This window comes from Pyrgilauda ruficollis, unplaced genomic scaffold (assembly GCF_017590135.1).
Source record: "Pyrgilauda ruficollis isolate IOZ18807 unplaced genomic scaffold, ASM1759013v1 scaffold72, whole genome shotgun sequence".
NCBI classification, from domain to species: Eukaryota; Metazoa; Chordata; class Aves; order Passeriformes; family Passeridae; genus Pyrgilauda; species Pyrgilauda ruficollis.
The window spans coordinates 3,511,991-3,534,193 of NW_024529044.1; the positions used below are offsets into that span (position 1 = coordinate 3,511,991).

At 45.8% G+C, this 22,203-nt stretch overlaps 1 protein-coding gene across 2 annotated transcripts in view; it reads right to left on the reverse strand.

The window, feature by feature from the left end:
- Positions 1–22,203, reverse strand: part of RHBDL3 (rhomboid like 3) — a 55,845-nt gene that overhangs the window by 32,689 nt on the left and 953 nt on the right. Inside the window, exons 2-3 of one of the 2 annotated variants that reach the window (XM_041485797.1) lie at positions 19,532–19,555; positions 882–965 (exon numbers count right to left, since the gene is read on the reverse strand). In XM_041485797.1, the coding sequence (XP_041341731.1) occupies positions 882–965; positions 19,532–19,555 (108 nt within the window). The remainder of the gene's footprint in view (positions 1–881; positions 966–19,531; positions 19,556–22,203) is intronic. The other variant, XM_041485798.1, reaches the window with a different exon arrangement.

Here is a 22,203-nt window from a genome sequence, read left to right on the forward strand (position 1 = left end):
GATTTCTTTCCCTATTCCATGTCCTGCCAAAGAAAGAACAAAGGAATTCCTGAGAAATCTGGGCTGGATCATTAATCCCTCTCAGAGAGATCCAAAAATATAAGGACAGAGACTTGGGATGTGGCTGTTAGCAATCAGGTCTCTAGCACATAGTACATTTTGAAATGATAATTTGTCTCTTTATGATTCATAGTGATATCACTTCATAAAGAGTTCCACTTTTGAACTGGGAAACAGGAAAAGTAATTCACCCAAGTAATTACCAAATTACAAATTACCAAAGTAATTTTCAGAGACAAAGTAACTCACCCAAGGATGCAAGATGCTTAAAATACTACTGTGGCTGAGATGAGCTACCTGTGCTCCAGCCACCTCCATGACACACTCCTGTATTGCCACCTAGTAACTAACTAATAAAAATTTTAAATTGCCAAATACTGGAGGAGGGACTTTGAAGGAAGCACATGAAGCACACTAAGCTTTGTGATATCCACAAGCAACAAAGAAAGATGTCCAAGAGCAAGAGTCTCTCCTGGAAGCAGCAGGGAGATGAAGACATGGATGTGGGTCTGTGCAGGCACACACACAGCAGGGGCAGGGCTGGGGGACAGAAAGGCTGCTCTGCCAAAGCTCACAAGCTTGAACACTGTAGCTTCACAGGCCAGCTGAGCCCAGAAGAACCATTACTGCAAACAGAAGAGTTTTGGGTTTCCATCTGCCAGCCTGGGCACAGGGAGATCATGTTACGTGTGGCACTGGGGGGAAGGGAGAGAAAATATGATTCATTCTCAATCTAGCGAGAGGAGCGAGAGCTGTGCAGCTGCTGCAGTGCAAGCAAGTCCTACCAGCACTAGCTATTGCTTTGGGACAAGAGATCATACCATTTCAGCCTGCTTCCTGACTTCTGCTCCATCCCAGCTGCTCTCCTCTTGCTTTAGTGCCTGCCTGCCGGAACAGCTATCTTTCTGGAAAAAATCCAAACACAACGAGGAGAGGTTACATGTGCCTGAGGGAAGTGACACAGGGCAGGCCACTGCTTAGTCTAGAAGCATTCAAGCAGGGTCAATACCTACTGACAAAAAAATAGATAAATACACACATACACACTATACAGGGGAAGGATTTACCTGTATGGGACAGCCAGATGCTCAGGCATGCTTGGGGCATCTGGAATCTGCATCTTTGGGAAGCTGGCAGCTCTTACATCTGAATCAGACATGCTCAGGGACTTGCAGTGCCTAAATCTGACAAGTTATCCTACTTCCAGGAAGGGCTGCTGTAGCACCCATGCTGCTAGGGACCAAACCAACCCCCTTCTCCCCATCCCACATCCAGCCTGGGGATTCCAGTTCTTTCCTGTTTCCCAGATGACAGTGTCCCATATCAGACAGCAAAGGCAGTGCCACTGCCACAGGCTGGTCAATCTTATGCAAATGAAATCAGGGTAATTGGGACAGTTACAATGAGTCCCTGACAATGTTTGCCTTTGTGCATACCAGTGGTAAATATAGACTGAGCTGCTTTCTAAGGATGGGGTGAGGGGAGAGCTGCACCCAGGGACAGCAGCTCAGCTTCTCACAGGGATGATGAGGAAGTAAGTGCTGTTTAAACACAAGAATGCTCTCAAAAATATCGACCTGATAGCAAGGAAAGATGCTGCAAATAAAAGTCACTGTCTGGAAGTCTCAGAAATACTCAGGGAAGCATAGCTACTGTGGCAGGTCTGTGGAGCTGTCCCCTGCATTGCAACCCTCACTCCACAGACAGAACACTTCCAGAGCATTCATCCACTAAGGATCTCAGCCCACAAGAGTCAGAGCTCCCACCAGAGCCACAACTGAACATGGCACAAACACCCCAACCAGAGCAATTGCTGGCAGTCTCCAGGCTGCAGGAGCACCATGGCTGGTCAGGCTCAGTCACTCCTGCACTGAGAGCTTTGCCCCATGAATCTCATAATATAAGCTCTACCTTTGTTGTAGCCCTGCAGGGCCCATTGCAGCAGCAGTGGAAGGAATCTAAACAAAAAGCAATGGCCCCCTGAAATCCTGTCATGCAAACAAGACTCTTCCCACCCATTGCCAAAGGCCTGAATGGAAAGGGACTGAACACCCCCCACCCACCCCTCCCTGGTGGTCTTTTTGTCTCGTGACCTTCCCCACACAAACACAACCCCACAACAATCAGACAGGCAACATAATGTGCCAGCGCCGGCTTTCCCAGCCCTTCAAGGCAAGCTGGGGAGGGGAGGGGGGAGAGCTGGGGAGAGCTGAAAGGAGCTGGGGATGACTAACAGATAGGATGGGCAAGGAAATACCAAGCAGTGTTTTAATTTCTACTTGTACATTCCCATGAACTGGGATAAAAATAATTTTATAATGAAAGAAACAAAAGAAATGTCATCTCAAATGGTTTAAAAGGGACATGGGAATACCAACCAGTGAGATTTCCATAAAAAAATACATAAATAAATCCAAGAGTGGTTCTAAACACTGTGAACATCTCTCAGCATCCCCTTCAAGTAGCAAACAAAATTGAGCCCTTTGGTGCAAACTCTGCTGGTTTTACTTGGCTATCTTTATGATTTAGAGTCTGAGGTGAATTAGATACAAAGGTTTCCCTCTAGATTGGGAGAAGACATTTTTGCAACTGCTGTAGCTGTAGAAAGCATCAACACACATGGAAACCCTCCCTGGTGTGATGGCTTCAAAGCACAGAAAGTTTCTGCCAGTGTGTCCTGAATATGGAAAAAGAGAGTCATCACCTGTGCTACTGACAGCCAGCAGCAACTGCACCTCCAGGGCCCAGGCTGCCCCTGCAATGTAACAGATACCTTTGGCTTACTGCAGGACACATATCACCTTTGGGAAAGAGCAACAAGAGTTTCCAAGGGCTTCCCAGGAGCAGACCAGGAGACCAACCAGGTAAGGAGAAACTCCTAACCTTCTGAAATGCCATGGAATACTCCCATGTTCCCTGTGCGGACACAGGAAAAAATACAGACTCCACAGGAAAGCAAACTTGATAAAATAAAATGAAATATAATCTCTCAGAGCCTGGATTCAGTGAGCTTAGCAGGGCCCTCAGCTAGGTTTCAGGGCACTGGAAATGTATGCCAAGCACCTTTACAGGGAAAGGAGGCCATGCTTTTGCCACAAGCTGAGATCTGTGTCCCATGAAATCATGGCAGCTGAGGCAGCAGCAGAAAGCAAAGCCACAGGAAAGCACTTGTGTGATTTACAGACACATTAACAACCTGGGGACCCTGACATTGTAAGAAATGACATCTCAACTACCCCTGCCAGCACTCCCACTACTCTGTTAGTTTTATCACTGCCTTGATTAAAGCTCTTGGACCACACAGTGGTCTGCACCTGACCAGGGATGGTGCAGCTGATGTAAACAGACAGAAAGTCTCCTCAAAGACCACGTGCAGCAGCTGGGTGCAGGAGGCCTCTCCCAAACCAAAACCAGACCATGTCTGGCCCGATGTACTGGTCAGAGGTCATGGAGCTGCAACTGACCTTGCCCATGTCCAGATATCAACTGGAGTAACTGGAAGAGCAGCAGCACCAAGCTTGCACACATCTGGCAAACTTCCCACAGCAAGGATACTGTCTCCTGCCAATCCGCTCCAGCCTTAATCCTCCATGGAAAGATCCCATCAGCACTGTGCTAAGAGGCCAGACATTAACAATTAACGATAGTGAAGATGACGGAGGAAGGGACAGATGGAGAACAGATATAAGCAGGCTCTGCTCATCAGCTCATCACACTGACTTGGAGGAGCTGGACTGGAGATATAGACAGGATTTTTCGTTTTGGTTAACCGTCAGTAAAGTACTACACATCAGCATGCTTGGGCGAGCTAGAAAGCAAGCCCATGGCCATCGCCCTCTACTCTCAGCATTTCTTTCTAGAAAATCTCACTGCATAGAAAAATGTTCATTGTAGCAAGTATGGAAGTACAACAGACTGGCTGCTAGCTGAGATTAATTCCTGTCCTATTTTATTGCATGAAAAAGGTAATTATACTATACCTTAATCTTATTATGTCAATTAAAATTATATTACTGTTTTAATTGACCAGTATTGCTTGCTCCAGTTTTCAACTCTACAGAGTTTGGAGGCAGCTAAAGTGAAAATTGTTTCAGAAACTGCTGCCTGGTGTCACCAGAAGAAGCAGGTCCTGGCGAGTAGCTTCTCCATTCACTCTTCCCTACCCAGGCCTTGTGGTCCTGGTCTCAGACAAGCTGAAGTGAGAATCTGTCCTACACCAACGAAAAGGAACATTCCAGATAACTTTAATCTGCGGTGGGGGGCTGATGGGGAAGGTGGGAAATTTCTTGAGGTCATTTTCAGCCCTCCACATTTCACTTTTCCTTCCTCCTTAAGCCCCATGAGCTGTGTGCAGAGCTGTGATCTCAGGCAGCACAAGCAACACCAGCCAGAGCTCAGGGCACCAGAGCTCAGTGGCAGCAGAGCCCAGTGGCACCAGAGCTCAGTAGCAGCAGAGCCCAGTGGCACAGAGCTGGTGGTTCCACTGACCTGTCCACAGTGCAATGCTGCCTTCTGCAGCCCCAAGGAGTGACTGGTACCCAAAGCTGCCAAATACCTTCAGCTGCCACTGAATTCATGGACTTGAGAAACGACTCATGACAATCTTATTTGTTAGACCAAGCCTCCAGAAGAAAAGCAGCTGAGGTTTGCCTACATACTTACTGATGTCCTTCAAGGAAACACAGCAGGTTTCTTACAAGTTGAAAGATGTGTTTATACTAACCCAGAGCAGGCTGCAGATCCCTGCAATCACAACTAGCCAATTTCAGGGCCACGACATCACAACCAGGCACCCCTGCTTGCCTCTGGGGGAGTTTTTTTTCAAATGCCACAATGAGAGAAAGAAATGTCACAGAGGTACCACCCACAGTCTCAGCCACTCTACACTGGTACTTCAGAACCTGGTTCTATTCCTGCTGCCCACACAGCAAATCTGCCTCTTTCAATGGCCTTCTCAGAAACACAGCAAACCACGGCCATTGCCTCAGGCTGCAAAACTGAGACACTGTTCAGTCTAACGCTGGCACACATCCCTTGAGAACAGACCAGGCAGAGGTGGATGCAGTACCCACAGAGCAGCACGTTATAACAGTGACAGACTTTCCACTGCCAAACTCTGCTGTGCTGAAATCACCAATATCTGGAGGGGTGGTGGAAGTGGAAGGAAGACACAAGTAAAAGATTTTTTGTCTGACATGAAAGATGCTGGCTGGTAGCAAGGCTTGGATCCAGCACTTCACCTTAGAAAATATTAAAATAAATCACAAAAGCCTCAGGGGAAGGGGCCATTTGAGCCTGTATATTCCTGTCACCTTGGCACAACTTTATGGTGCATATCACAATATTCTCCCTGTGTATTTGTTACTGTGCCCTTCAGCCCAGGCTTGTGGAAGTGATGAAAAGCTGCAGTATTTGCCTCACAGTGCTAAAAGGAAAATCCAAGAAGCACCAATGTTTTCAGAGTGTAACTCTGCAATATCTGAGGGTCATCACCACTTCATGTGTTTGTAAAATGCAATTTATCACACAAATGCTCTGCCATGGAAAGGGCGTACAGCTTCCTTTAATGAAACCTTCAGCAAAAGAAATTTAATATTTCAATGCCTGTATACTGAAAGAAACACTGTAAAATTAAAATCAGTGGAAGTCCTTACCCTTCTGAAACCAGCAATGAAATTAGCATGGGGCCCAAAGGAAGCAAAGGAGGCCCCTTCCAAGAGGCCAGGATTTAATTTTGTGTTTAAAACCCCACAGTGGCAGATCTGTACTTATTTTAATGACCTACCAAATCTTTTCAGTCCTCTGTATCCCTCAATGAAAGCCTAGTAATGAAAAATTTTCTACTAAAACTTGGCCTTTCCTGAAAAATAATATCTGAGCAGATCTCCAAAGACAGCTATTTCTATGGACACCATGAATTTGACTGCAGTGTTTTGTTTTCATATATCATTGCACTTCCCACTTTCACAGCTTCCTTGGAATAATATTTGATACAGAAAAAGTTGAAGTGATACTCACAGACAACAGAACAGCCAGCCCTCAGAAACCACAGAGCCTCTCCATTTGTAATGCTTTTTGTAACAAATACAGCCAGAGCCACAGAATTACAAGAGATCCTCAGGAGACTTAAAAATTCAAGCAACCATTGCCATGCAACATTAAATGCATTCATTTTATGAATATCAAATTCTACCTATTAACAGATCAGTCATCCTCTGCAGCTACCAATTTACATATCCAGCCTGCGAGCTGCTGAGGGGCCAGTGGACACAAAAAACATGAATGCATTAAATCTGAGAAAGGAAACTAATGTCCATTATACCTTTCATTAATGATCATGTGTTCTTTAGGAGCAGCAGCAGAGCATGTGCCTAACAACCACACACCCTGCAAAGGCACCCCAGGTGCCAAGAAGCACTGAACCCTCTGCTGTGAGGCTCTAACTGTGCTGCACGCAGTGCTCACAAATGAATTACATTCAAGCACTGTACAAAGAGGGAATTCCTTGGAGCTACCTTGTTACCAAGTCACTAAAAACCTTCCTATTGTACATGGACTAAATTCAAAGGCCTGAACCGCACTGTGGAAGATAGTTTATCTGAATATACATTAAAACCCTGGAACGCTTTGTCAGGCTTTTGCCAAGCCAAGCAGTATTACCAGCTTTAATGTAACAGCACTTTTGATCTTGAAACAGCCAGTTTGTTGCTGGTACATCTTTTATTCCTCCTGGAACAGAACCGTGGCCTGATATCACACCTACAATTCACTCTTTGTGCACAGCTATCTAGAAACAGATGTAAGAGAGAGCATCTCAGCAGCCTGTACCCTCTCCATCACCTCTCCAGCACCCAATCCAGCACCAATTACAGCTATGGCAAGGAGAAAGGCTTCTATTTAAGCTTCTTGAAAAGGAAACTGAGTGCTGCAGGCAGAAGAATAGGCATGGAGGAAAGACTCCCCTAAACTGGTTCTCCTTTTTTCAATTGGGCACCACAGAGGTAGACAACACCTTGAGGAATTAGGGGCAATCCCACAACCAAATGGATTAAATTCTTTTTTCAGGTCTGTAGCAGGCAGCTCCCCACTGTAACAGAATATGATGACTGATCTCTTTATTCCATTTTCCCATCTATGAAACTAAATGAACTGATACTGGAGAACAAGCTTTGAAGTCCTGGAAGAGGAAGGGCTATTGCAGTGCTGAATAAGGCCAATTCCCTACAACCCACAGCCACTGTGGTGATACATGCAAAAACCCCGAGGTGCAGAAGAATCAGGCTCTGAAGGAAACTAAAAAGCTCAGACAAAAGATGAAAGAAACTGAACATGGTAAGTTAATACTGCTTTGAACATTTGCTGAGCAGAAATCCTTCCCAAAAGTGACAGAACTGTGGTTACCAATCAGAGACTCTGGGTTCAGGCTGTCAGGCAAAGCCTACACCTCCCAAGAGATCTGACTGCAGGGCTTACTCAAAGCCATCTCACAGGCACCAGCTACAGCAGTATCTTAGAAAGGAAGGGCAGGAGCTATTAGTTGAGTAGTGGGGAAGAAGCAAACATTGCTTATTTATTCACTGGTCTTGCTACTCGAACTTGTTGCTTCCATCAGATGTCACAGTGATAAATACCTGTTTAAGAAAAAATCAGGAACAAGAGCAAAACCACCCCCCTGCAGCTAATCCAATTAAGATGCAGCATAAAGTCATAGAGGTTAATCAGATCTGAGCCACTGGGTCTCTCTCTGCTGCTGTTTAGTGACATATCTGGTGAGCAATACCAGCAAGAGGATGGCCAGGCAGAAACACCAGTGACCTAGTCAGCCCTAGGAGACAACTGCTGCTCCTCCCTTTTCTGCTCCATCAGGCAGATCACAGTGGAGCACACTGCAGGGCAGCCCCGTGGGAGAGCTGCTGGGCGCAGAGCTTGGCTGTCCCCTCAGCCTTATCAGGTGCCAGGATGCTGTGACCAATGGGCTGCGTTAGACACCCCTTGCAGCAGAGACCAGGGCTCTGCCTACCACGTGCTGCAAGGTGGAAACCAGGGTGGAAATGTACTCAGCAAGGAAAAGTTCTGCCCATACAACTGCAGGGAACTCCTCTTACCTTGTGTTTCGTTAGCTCTAACTCTGTGTAAAAAGGCTGCAGCAGGACAAGCAAGGGGCACCAGCACAGAGACCACCTGAACTGTCACAAACAGCCCCCTCAGCACTGGGAGCCAGAAAAAAGCTGAGCTGGGCTTTGCACTGAAGCAGCTCCACCAGTGTCAGTTCAGTGCTGACGTGGGAATGTTGCTCCTGTCGCATCCAAGGTTTCCTGCCTACTGCCTGGCCTGAAGTCCTGACCTAAAGCTACCTTGCAAAACTGGGCACTCTGCTTTTTCCCAACTCAAGCTTTCCCATACAGTCAGATCTGCTCTGTCTCTCTCTCTCTTCCTCCCTGTAGAGCACAAAGAAGCCAGTGGCCTCGGCCCTTATTGCTGTGACCAGCATCTGCACCCTGGTAACTACTTGCTATCCCATCACACACCCCAGGGTGCAGGACACTCAGCATGGAAGGATGGACCTGCTCTGGAGAGTAACCTCCCCTTTGGCCCATCAGACAGGGCTCAGGCACAGAAGGGCACATTCACTGGGGAAAGGAGGAAACTTTTTCTATATGCATTTCTTCTGGACATGGACTGCATTTGGACCAGAAATTCATGTTCTCTCATGGACAATACATGCCAGCCTTTCAGGAAGACAGGGGGAGCAGGCACTCCAGTGGGATGCCAGAACTGTAGTGACAGCTAGAAGGTGATTAAATGTTTGTAAGCACCATTCTGACAGGGATGCCAATCTCTCTGGTTGCCAGAAATACTGTTTCAGGCAAATGATTTCTAATCCTGTGACTGTCATCTTCCCCCGTGGAAGGGAACCAGATCTCTTGATACCACTCTGCCACACAAGACTTTTTTTTGTCCCCTCTGATGAATTGTTCCTCCTTCTTGGTAAATTCTTTAACATGAGGACAGTGACTGCCACTGTTTTTCAATTTCTAAAAGGAACTAAAATCTGTAGCCTGCAAAATCAGAGCTTCTGCCCTTCCTGAAGGAAGTTTTATCCTTCCTTTATAGACATGAAGCTTTATAGCAATAATCCATGAAACCTGTCAGGAGAAAAACTACATTGTCATACTCTGAACTCAAAACACAGCACATTACAGAACATTTCTTAAATGAAATAAAAATAAAAACTGCTTAAATTAAAAATAGCTCCCTTTTTCACTGTCTGCCAGATCTGGGAGGGAGGTGAAAATACACAGGGACTTGATTTGATGCATGAAAAACAGAATTCTATAGCAGCGAGTATGCACACACATTTATTTTAGGTTAATAATAGCTCTGCAATAATACTTAGCTTTGTGGAGAAAATTAAAGCTAGGATAGACCCATGCTGGCTGGTGCTCTGGTACTGAGTACCATGACAACTTGAGCACATTCATCAGAAAGAGAATAAATAATTTTTTTAAATCTTGTCACATCATAGTTTTCCTGCTTTTAAGATACTTTGTCTTTCAAATTCCAAATACCTGCTCCCATATCAGCAATCATGACAAGTATCTTGGCTAAACTGGTAGATCCTAGAAAAGGATAACAGGAATCAGCAGCTTTGAGTCTAACAACACAGAGTTAAACATCCAGTATTAGGGGCTACTGAGTAATGCAGGCATGAGGAGGCCACAGGAGGGTTACCTTAGTAATTTGATTAAGGGAGAAGAACAGCCAGTCATTCCCTCGCTCCGAATTGGTGTCGGATGACAGAGGCTGGATCACCTATACCGTGTTGGTAAGTGCCTTATCACTGGCAAGGAACACAACACCAGGACACTCGGAAACATCTCTGCTCTGATGTCAACATCACAGCTGGCACACACAGAGCATCCCCACCGCAGGAGACAGGTCCTGAGCAGGGCTGACTCTTCGTCTGCTAACATCAGAAAAACACCCTGGTGCTCCCACTGAGAAAGAGCTCATTCACCTACATCTGACGAGCAGAGAATGACCTCAGAAAGACTACACTACTCACACTGCAGAGAGCATCTCTCCTTGAATGAACTGCAGCAGCTCAGCGTAATTCAGGCTGGTTTAGACTACAAGAAACCATCCAATGCAGCTTTGTGTCAAACCTCCATCCACACATCAGCTACATAATTAATAAGGATGAAAGAGAACTTTATCCCAAGCTGGTGTTCAGAGCCTCAGTAATCGGTAAAGCTTGTGATGCTCTGTTCAGCTTTGGAAGTCAGCAAAAGGAACATAGTTTACACTGCACTACATGCTTGGTCATTAAACACAGGCTTATAAACCCATAAAGTCACTGTTGCTTGCAAGTGGAGTATTTTTGCATGATCTCGTTCGTTTTGCAGTAGGCACAAAAGTTAATTAGTTTTCATGGTTTTATTACTCCACATGGTCAAATAACAGACTGGAGCTTCCAGGCAGCTAGAACTGCATAAAGCCCAGAAAATTCTTACTGTGCTTTTCAGGACTGTTCACTAGGGTCATAAATCAGCAGCTGGCACATGACTTTCTGGCCCTTCTTGGCCACCAGTACCAACACTAAAAGATTCGATAAATCAATGCAGCAATGGCAGCTCTCAGCTCATGGAGCACAGGGGGAATAAAGATGGAAAACACTGTTTCAGATACATTAAAACCATTATTTGGGAGGAATTTTGGCTATCTCTACCCTGGACAAGCCATCCAGAGCACAGGTCTTGTTGAAGGGGACTTTGGTTCATTATGCCCTAGAAGAGACAACACCAGAATATTGAACGTGTCAAAGGCACATCCTGCACACAGCACATATGCACAAGACCTGCCCAAATAGTTGCCACGGCTGGCAAGTCCAAGCATAATAAAGCAAATACAGCTTAATAAAAATTCTTCAGACACTTTATTCAGGTTGGAAGGAAGTTACTCCTCCAGCCATAATCTCCAAGCACAACTCAGAGACCAAGGACAGCAACAGCAGGACTATCTCCCATGCTCTCCACAGCAGTCTCCCCCAAAAGGGCTGTTTAAATGCACAAATCCATACAAAAATAAACATTTCCCTAAGACCTAAATACTATTGTCAGAGGACACATGAAGGAAAAATGTTTATGCCTTCCCTGTTGACACTGAGGAGAACAACCCAGAGACAGAAATCCAGTGATAGCAGGACTGTGTGCAAAAGCAACTCCTCCATCAGCAACTATGAAGGAGTAGCTGAGGGAAGAGGCAGCAGTTCAAATGGAAGAAGGAACCACAATAAACACTTTGATCTTCCTCCCTAGGGCAAAAGACAAGGCTAAAACCCAACATCATTCCATGGAGACCACTGCCTGCAGTGAGAAAAAATGCTCAAGTCCTAATTCCCATTCTTTCTCAGTGTGAGGGCAAACGTGAGAGGAGTGGCAGGAAGACAAGCATCTGGCTCAGTCTTAGAGCAAACGGGCAGAATTAAAGACCCGCTTTGGTCTCTAAATTCCTTAGGGCACACCCCATTCTCATACCCACCCCGGCAAAACAGTTTATGTCAGACACATAAACAATCCAGGACACTTGTCACAATTATTTTCAAGTGCTTTGCTAAACCAAGTCAGAGCACTCAGGATCAGGTCCTCCAATAGTTTTTGTGACAGTTCCAGTTTTTCACCTTCTATAATACTGATCCTTTCTCTGCCAAGAGACAAACAAGGCTACATCTTACTGGCTGCAGGCTGCCATCAACAAACCCTTCCACGACCATTGTATATCCCAAACAAGTGTGCTACACAAACCAGGGACTCCTATTCATCACTGGTACCTATTTGTGAAGGCTCACTGAGGCAGAGATGTTTCCTCAGGGAACACTGCCCTGAAGAAATGCATCAGACCAGAGGTTTGATGATAGTCACAAACAGCTCTGCCTCCAGCTGTCTCATTCATCTTTCCTTCATGGAACTCAGGAGACTCCAGAGTATTTGCTACTTACAAAGTATGTCAAGTACCAAAGAACATGAAGAACAGTTCCTAGGGGAAAGATTGATCTTGCTTGTTTAACATCAGTTTCATACATCGTTACTCTTCTCACCAACAACACAGGGTCACTGCAGATAGCTGTTCCTAAGCAACAGGAACGGACACTAAGAACTCATAAATTCTCTGGGCCTTGCTAGTATGGGGTTTTGCTTTTAAAGTTGAAAGAATTCAAGGTCCAAGTGAGACTCAGAGGGAACACAACATTCAGTACTTTCACTACACTTTTCACCAAGAAATATTGTCTCTAGTGAACAGAATATTCCCTGAGTCACCCTGAGCAGCCAGATCAGGGCTGATGCCACCACGCAAGAGACTGGGAGAGGAAAAGAAGTGCTACAGCTTGAACAGGCAAACACAACCACGTCTGAATCACACAAAAATCCAGGGCATTCAGAGATCAGCTTTCCTCGGGGGCCTGTATGTACAATGGTGCAGGAAAACAGCCCATCAGCTGAATCCCATCAACTTTGTCTCATGGTCTGTTGGTACTTAACTGATTTCAGACCAACATATAGTACAAGACCTAGTGAGGAGGCAGAAAGAGATCACAGCTTTCTTGGCTGCTGTCTAACTCAAACACTCCCATTGCTGCATTTAATTTGCAAATGTGCCCCAGTATTTTTGCACTGTCTGCAAATACCAGAAAGCAATGGAAACATCATACTTCCTACTGTAGAGGAGAAACATTTGTTTTGTCTGGTGGAGAGTAACTTTAAAAGTCCTGTAAATGTTACAGGTGTTAAGTGATGATGGTGTAGAAAAGCACCTCCAACTGTTTCCACTTGCTAAGCAGCTGGCTTGCTTCTCTGGAGATGAGATGATCTCTTCCCCTTCTCTGTCATGACAGCACACAGCCACAGACCACAATGCACCAGCTGATTTGCAAAACAGCATCAATCCACTCTGTGTTTATGGCTTTTTCTCCCCTTTCTTTCTAAACACGCAGGCTTAAACGTTCTTATTGCTTCAGTGATTTTCTATGTGCAAGACAGGATTTGAGAACAATGCATTAGCAAGGATCTATGTGCCTAAATCCCATCCCACACATCCAGCTGAAACAGCAGAGTGGAGATTCCAAAGCCCCCCGCTGCAGCTGGGATCAGGAAGCAGCAGAGACACACGGCTCTGGACACAGCTCAACATCCCTCTCGGACACTGCACTCCAGCTTGCAGGTTTCTAGGCTCAGACGTGGAAGGTACACAAATGTGTAATGAGTAGGAAGCCTCCTGAGGCTTTTTACAAATCTAAAGACGTCAAGCTGCCAGTAACTCATGAGCTGTGTAAGACTGACTCAGCCTCCATGTGTTTTTTGGTGTGTTTGTTATGACTCCTTGAAACATTTCAGGAGATGCCCGCTTTTACTGGCACAAGCTTAAGAGTGCTGTGTTTGTTGTGCTGCCAATATCTGGTTCATACTGATAGCTTCTACTCCCAACTTTTTGCACTAGTCAAAGTCAACAGTCAGTGTACAGGCTGGTGGGATTGGGGAGAGGAGTGTCCAAATAGGCAAGGGAAGGAGAAATGGGGTAGCTGGTCACAAACCTTTTACGCTGTAGGGAAGGATTGAATACAATCTCAGAGATGCACATTCAGCATAAGGGCTGGCTGATGCTCCACGTACAGAGGTATTAGAAGATTAGAGAGGAACCTGGGACATTTTTGCTGTTCATCTTGCAAGGGGTGGGAAGATTAATGATCTCCATGTGGCTTTTTCATGCTGAGCCATCACTTCAGGGTATGTGGCTAAAAGTCAAATCTGGGTATAAGCCTGGAAATGCCAGGAGATTACCATCCACTGTAACAACACTGGGGACGGCAGAGGCTGTCCAGGCATGGTAAAAGACATTATCCTGCAGAGGGAATAGTCACTTGGACAGATATTTGCTGCTCTATGCTCAAGTTTCCCTCCTTGACTCAGGGAAGGAAAAATTCCCCTCCCCTTTCCCAGGCTGTATTCAAAAAATCCTCTGGCTGAAGGCAGCGAGGAACTGATAATCTAGAGGGCAACAGCAAACCAATCTCCTTCAGCAAAAACACATCTCCTACCAGTCCCTTCTTCCCTTCAAGGCTATCCACAGGGCAATGAATTTGAAGGGATTCTTTTCTTTTCCCGCAACCCACAACCCAAAGTGGAGGAGTCAAAGGGTTAATGCTGTATGACAAAGGTCAGCGCAGTTTGGGGAGAGAGGAGAAAGGGAAGCATTGTGGCCACAGACAGCTCGCTGCAACCACAACACCACTTGAGAAATGTAAAGTGATGGTGCTGCTCATAGAAAAGGCCTGAGAGCCCAGCCTAAATCCCAGGGCTTTATCACTCACAAAAGCCCAGCCCCTTGAGTCATTAATCGTGTGCTCCATGGCTGGGTGCCTCAAAGAGCAGCAGATGACACATGCCCAGCTGCTACTGCCGCCCCTCCTCAAGGTAGCGGGGCAGAGGCAGGTGCACTCCCAGTGCCCTCTGCTCGAGACTAATCTATTCTCCCTCCTTGTCCTCTGCCTTTCATCTCCTCCAGCAGCCCACGCTGACAACTGTAAATGAGATTAAACTTCAAGGCGTGGGGCAGATGCAGAACCCCCTCTGTGCATTGTAAAGAGACCCTTGTAGATTTTAAAATGTCTCTCCCCTTTACAATACACAGCTTGGCAGAGAGGGAGAAGGGGACACATTTCCTGTTACATTCTCAGAAGCACTGAGATGAAGCACTCTGATATGGCAGATGAGGCAAATGCTGGTTTGGGGCCTGGATGCTAATCTCTTATCACCATGGACAGTCTTCCCACCAGCACCTCTGATTCCCCAATCACCTTAGCACATGAAGTAACAAGTTGATGACTATTTCCTAATCGCAGTTTCCATAGCCTCCTATATGCAGCACCACTCCTTTTAAATGTGGACAGGTGTCCCAATGAATACTAAAAAGGCAGCAATAGTCCAAAAATCAGGCAAGGACTTGAAGGCTACACACACCCTTGGGCTCAACCCCCCTGGCTATACTGGTGCTATCACTGCCATAATTTCCTATTCTTTATATTACAGTTGTTTGTTAGAAAAAAGAGGTGAAATCTCAAGGCACAAACCACTGCCTACAGCTCAGTGAGACCTGCCTGGAGAGGTCTTGCAGCCACAGCTGGCAGGGGTTTGCCAGCAACAATAGGCAGGGAAGCATTTCAAAGTGAAGGGTCATGTTTAGCTCAACAGTGCCCCAGTAAATAAACTGGAATTTCTTTTACAGTGTGGGAAGTAGCTCTGCCTGCCTGCACTAAAGGCTACCCAGAGAAAAGGGACAGTTAACATAAAAGATCATTAAGTTCAAAATAATTCCCTTCCCCAGTTACCACCAACTATGATAATAGCTGCCCCAATTTTATGGATGGCTCTCCAATTTCAATTGTGCAGGAACCAGCCCTGGATTTAAGGCAGCTGCAAAGTCAGCATCTTTTAAAGCGTATTTTAATGTTTTATGAGACCATGGCGGAGCAGGTTCAGCTGCACCCACTGCTGGTAGTGTCAGCAACTGAATTCTTCCTGGCAAGTGCATGTCTATCTCTACAGCCTTGTTTCTGAGCTCAAGTTTTCCATTAGCTGCCTACATAGACTGGGTAACTTGGCATCTCTCTGCATTCCCCATAAACTCTGTTCATCTGTTGCCATCACACCCACGTACAAGTCTCAGGGAAGAATCTAGGATTTCTAAAGCAGCTGCAACAAAAACACAGCCTGGATTGACAAGCAATAGGATCAAGGTGTTGAGGCAGTAAGGAGGGTCTTTTTGGAGAGTTTTTTATGTGTCTATTTAAAACAAGTTTGTTGTCATGACTACAAAGCAGGGTATGGGTGAGAAGAAGTGAGAACTCCAAGATGAGGGCTGATAATGCTAATTCACCCTCAAAATCTCAACAGCAATGGGGATGGGGAAACAGAGAAGATGATAAAATCTCTTAGCATCTAACAGGGTTAAAAGCCACCTTCAGAAGGCAGGTCTGTCCCAAGAACAAACACTGTTGTCCTCGATAGTGCCCTTCACCCAGCCCAGCCAAGGGCTGGATAACACCCACCAGCTGCAGTCATTGCCAAAGCAGGGACACTGGGGACATGGTGGCAAAGAACTGCACCTGAGGCCCTAGAGAGGACATAGCAAAGCAGGAACAGCCCCTCAGGACACTCGTCTGCTGACTCACTCTCCAACCATCAGGCAACCTGGTTTCAGCAAGGACTGGGAGATGTTCTCATGTCTGAGTGCAAGGCAATTAACGAATCTTATTAACACAGAGAAGCACCAAACTGTCAGCAGCTGCTCCTGGGATTGTCGCATTTTCAACTTTACCAGAAGATTAACAAAAAAATGGGGCTTTGGCCCCTGAAGAACAAATGAAGAAAACCCCAAGTGATTGCAGAGGGATGGAGAGAGCTTGCTCTGCTCAGAGCTCAGTTTCTTTGCAGAGACAGCACAGAGCACGCAGCGATGGTGCAGGCTCTGCAGAAGGCAGCAGATGCAGAGCTAATGTGTGTGTGGGGGTGGAGGGTGTTTATGAGCACAATAAATAAATGTATGAATCCCTATAAAAGTTCCCATATAAAAGTGAGTTAGAGCTGCCCGAGGGCCATGGCCTTGTAATAAAAACCACATCTTGGAAGCACAGTATGAGGCAGCAGCTGAACTGTAACTGTCTGGCTGCAGCACTGAAGAGCTGTGAGTCTGCCTGTTCCCAAACTCTTGGGTGAAGTGCTGACCTCACTAAATCCAGGAGGAATTTTGGTACTTGCTTCAGTGTAGTCAGGATTTTGTCCCGGGAGGGGCTTCTTTGAACCTCAAAGCATAGGAAGCAGTTCTGGGTCTGAGTTTTTGTCAAATTTAAGTTCCTTTACTTCTTAAATAAATGAATCTGCAAGTTGCTGAAGATCTTGGCTTGAGTCACTGACAGTTCCTGGTGTGACAGATTAGAGCTGGATCAAAACAAATAATAAATTCCTACAGAAAACATGGTCAGTCACTCCTGTCTCCTAAAATAACCAAGCAAAAAGCACTGCTTTATGGCTGAGCAGCAATTTTTCCATCAAGAAGTTTTGAATTTTTAATTTAAGCTGGGGAGGGGGAGATCATAAAAAAAACCCAAATCCCTTAAATTTTGTATGTCTAAACAGAAAACTTGCTGCTTTTTTTGGTCAGTAAACTTAAATGAAAGCTTTAAAAATACTTCCTCAGAGAGAAAGAACCCAAACAACCAAGCATTAATAATAATTCCATTCCCCTCTCAAAGGCTCTGTGTGTGTGCACTGACCTCTTCTTCACAGTTTTCTGGGATGATGGAGTATAACAGCAACAAGCCACTTGCAGACTACCAGCCTGTAAATTCCCAACCACTGTTAACACTTTCTCCAGAGCCTTCTCTTGCTCTCCTGGGACTGGTGAGTGCAGAGGCCCACGTGTCTCACCTGAGAGGGTGGCTCTCAAACCTCAGTCCCAGCCCATGAGTCACAAATGCACGTGCACCCTGGGCCACCCATTTCCACTCCAAGTACACACCCAGCCAGCTCCTGACTCCCAGGGTGAGCTGCAACTGTTCCAGTGTCAACACACAGGCTTTCTCTAGTTATTAAGACTGTCCTCATGTTTCACATGTATGCCAATCAGAGCTAAACAAAGTGCTTCCCTCTCCTCATAGCACATTGCTGCCGGGAATAGCAACCTTGTTCCATGACAAACAGCATCTTGCAATTCACTGCAGGACTAATTGCATTGCTTTGCTGATATCATGCTCCAGGAAGACGTCAGCTTTGCCCACAGGCAACAAGGACATTATTGATTTATTCAGGACTTATGTATAGTTGTCACAGGTTGCATTGTCTTTGATAATAAAGTCTTACAGACAAGGTTTAAAATTCAGCTGCAGCCTTAATTGAAACACAGCTAATTATTGAAGGTCTGTCTTTACAGCCTGTTCCATTGTTACTGGGCTAGTGTTCTGTACATCCAACAGACAAACTCCCTCCCTTCAAAAAGAAAAAAAAAAAAAAAAAGAAGGAAAAAATCCCATCTACTATTCAAATAAGTCCAATGGGAAATTACAGATTCCTCTCTTTGAGCCTGAGGTAGCTACCAGCCAACAGCCCCATCCCACAAGGACTCAATGACTTCAAAGGATGCTTGTAGAATAAGACTCCAAATTAGGGCCAGTGTTGGAGACAGGAGAATTCAAAGCAGCTGGAACAAACATTCAGCCCAGACCACAAGCAATTTATTGTGCATCCACCTTTTCAGTGGCAGCATCCCGTATAAGCCAGCAGATTCAAACACACCACACAATTTAGGTGTGATCAACAATCATAATACCCCTCCCAACTGCCCGCTGACTGTACCACAGCCAACTTGCTGCAGTCCCGACACGTGGATTAGCAGTTGGTCACGGCTAACCATGTGTAAACGAGCACTCATCAGAACTGGCAGCCCCAGTTAATAGCTGAATGATAACAGGACCCCCAGAGTACCAAGGACATCCTTTTGCAGGCTGCATCACAGCTTTTGGCTTTGTAGTGCAGCCAGACACAGAAGCAAGATTATCGCTTCATAAAGCAGGGATGAAATCCCATCCGAACTTTATTGCCAGGATGATGCCAGCGTCAGAGGAAGCTCCCTCACAGAAGGTGACATTTACATGCACGCACAACAGCACAAAAGTTTATGACATCAAGGGAGTGCTGCAGTTTAGAAGCAAATCAACCCTAAAAAAATCCCTCTGTTTATAGCTGCTACACATTTCAACCCGGCAGATGGAAGGGATACCACAAAGCAAACATGTCAGGTAAAGCAGCTAAAAGCGTAATTTACAAACTAGAACCCACAATCCAAAATCTCAGCAGCTACAGTTCAGAGCTCTTCAGAGCTGTGCTGACTTCAGCCAGCTACAGATCTGACCCAAGGCATTTACCTGACACAGCCACAGTCTTTGGTACAGATGCAGACTCTGCTAATCCTGTGCAAGTTTAAAGCAGCAGGTCCTGCCTGGATGATGAAACCCTGCAAAAGTCAGTTTAGCAGCTGGGGAGCCATTTCAAAGGACACTGTGCTGGTTTTACAGGTCTTAAGTCTGCCTGCCTGAAAGAGTAGAAGATCCTTTAATCCACAAGCAAGGACAGCACAACTGGCAGGAAACAGAGCACCTGCTGCAGCACCTTGGCTCAGTCCCTGAGCCACCAGGGATGGGCTCAGTCCTGTCCCTGGCTGCTCTGAAGAGGAACTGAGAGAAAGGCCCAAAGCAGCCATGATAATGATGACTTGCACACCAGCATCCTGGGAACTGGGAGCATGCAGCACATTACTCCTAGGCTGTATTTTAAACGCAGGGGAAAGCCAGTACAGAGGAAATTAACCAGAGGTTAGACTCTTTGCTCACAAGACAGAGAGAATATATCAGTTGTTCACATACCTGATCAAATAGGGCTTTCCAGTGCTGAGAGGCAGCATAAGGGAGGAAAAAGAATAAAAAGAAGGTATAAGAGCAACGACATTAACATGCAGTAAACTGTAGAAGTATATTCTAACAGAGAAATAACCAAATGATTTAATGCCATTTCCAACATCCTTCTTCATCCCAGAATCACCTATCCTTCCGGAGGAGGAGGAAGGGGAATCTACCAAACACAGGGAGAACAGTTTTCATTTACAAATCCAAATTAGGATGAACTCAAAATATTCATGTGATAATTCTGTTTTCTCCCACTTCGTCTATTTGCAGGCAAGCAACGAAAAAAGGGGTTTTTACTCACAGAGATCAAAAAAGCTCTGTGTATATTGAGGGAAGGGATAAATTAGCAATGTTTTTCCAGATCACTTTCTGAGATCCTGTGGCCCAACACTGACCCATCAATTACTTTGCTGGGTTATCAGAGCCCTGTCTACTGCCTGCTCCTGACTCTGGCTTTCTGCAGACTTTTGATAATCTATCAGTTCTCTGAGCCTCACATGTCCACATCTGAAAAACAGGTAATTCCTCTTGTGCTAGGTGGGAGGGTGGAAGGCTGGAGAGAGCCCACTGCAAGGATTTACCCCACATCTTTTGTTCTATCAGATCTGCCTTTAAAATGCTGTATAGGAGGAAGCTCCACTTCAATGTTCACAACCATGTGAACACTCCACAAGTCCTTGTCACTTGAAAACAGAAAAAATAAGCTGGAAACTAGCTCTGGTTTATGCTTTGTACAGAGACTGATAGCAAGTCACCTCCCTGACCCAGACTTGCTGCCTCACTGTCCCATGAAACAAAGGAAATTGCTACTGAATTGTTTAAGGCTCTCATCTCTCCTGTTTTTAGGGGACAGTTGAGAAGACAGCAACTTCCATGGGGCAGCACTGGGGTAACTACTGGCTTAGGATCCCCAGAAATATTTGCACATTTCCAGGTCTGTTGTTTTCTTTGCCTCATTCACCTTCCCAGAAAAGAAACAAATTGAATAAAACAACAAATATCAGACTCTTATAAGCAAATCTCCTCACAGTGCTATTAGCAAAGCAGAAATCTGGTGAGAATCTTATCTAGTCCTAGAAGAACATTTTCTCACATGGTAGGCAAATCTAAAGCAGAATTGACTGGAGAGACAGTGGGGTATCAGGCCACTGAATTCCTTTTCATTAGTTAAGTTCTTGGCTCCCTTCCTCCCCATGTCTCTCTCCATTTATAAGCTCTCATTTATCATCATAAATCAGTCCAGCACTTTAAACATTTTGGGACTGTCTGAACCCTGGCTTTATGGAATGCTGCTCTGAGAGCTACAATGACATCACAGCTGAGCTGTTACACACTGTCAAGGCTGTGACAGCCGAACCTCCGCTGTGTTATATTTTTGTGGTTAATAACACATAAAGAACTGACCTTGTGTCAGTTCTTGCTAGCCAAGCCAGAGAGCTTCCATCAGGCTTTCAGATGTAACAGCAACAACACAAAATCAACCCCCAGTAAGGTCTCAGGGGGCACAGAGTAGCACAGAGCAGTTGAAATTTCCAGAGATGATGCTCTGTAGCCTGCTTGTTTCAGCAGGAGATCTTGGCGGGGTAGAAGGAGGGCATTTACACCACTTCCTGCTTCTCTGACTTGCAGATGATACATGATACCTCAGGCTTCTGTCACATCATCTATTGCCAGATCTCAGCAGCTTCCCATAACCAGTGCAGCTGCAGGCTTTAGTTTTGTTGATTACAGAAAACAAGGTACCAGAGTCAAATAACAATGCAAGTAATAGCAAGACACTGCAAGCTGGATCTGACCCAAGCTGTCCTACCTCAAGGTCAAGCAGGAAGGCAGCAGCAGAACTGGGATGAGAATCTAGACTTCATCAGGGACAGCTCCTGTCCCAGGAGCCCAATCCTGCCAGGCACTCAGCATTTCAGCATCTCCTGGGCCCCCTGGCAGGATTGAATTGCTAATGGCTGTGTTTGTGTAGAGGCTGGAGCAACTCCAAGGGGCTCACGTGTATCACAACAGGAAATCTTTCTTGTAGGACCATCCAAACAAGCACAAAATTTGTCAGAGAAGAAAAGGTCACAGTCTGACATAAGCAAGCAATGGGATTTGGAAACCTGGACTGTGAAAGCTCCTGGAAAGCCACCCTTTCCAAGTCAAAACTACACACACCCCTGAGTCAGGCATCGCCTCTTAGGACTGTCTGGCAGTGTTGTAGCAGAGGTCAATCTGCATCACACGCTCCCTCCTGACTGCGCTGTGCTCAGGAACACCGACTGGGGAATGCAGCTCTAGCAAGCAACTGCACTTCCTCCACTGCCCTCCGGGAGGAAAGCCCAACAGCAACCGAATTCTAGGTGATTCAGAAGGAAGGGCTGGGGGGTGCAGAACAGGCTCTGTCCTAAGCATGTCTGGGCGGCTTCCTCCAGCAGTATCCAAAAGGCAGAGAGAGGGGATGGCCGAGGGGATGTGCCATTGCTGGACGTTCAGCTCCCAAGTGTCCCTTTTGTAGTGGCGCAAGACCCGAGCCAGAGCCCGCTTCAGAATGACATTTAGTATCTCTGCTTTATGTCTGACAGGCTGGAACAGACCCTGCATTTACCGCTGCAGACTGAGTAGACACTTCTCAGTCCTCATCCCAG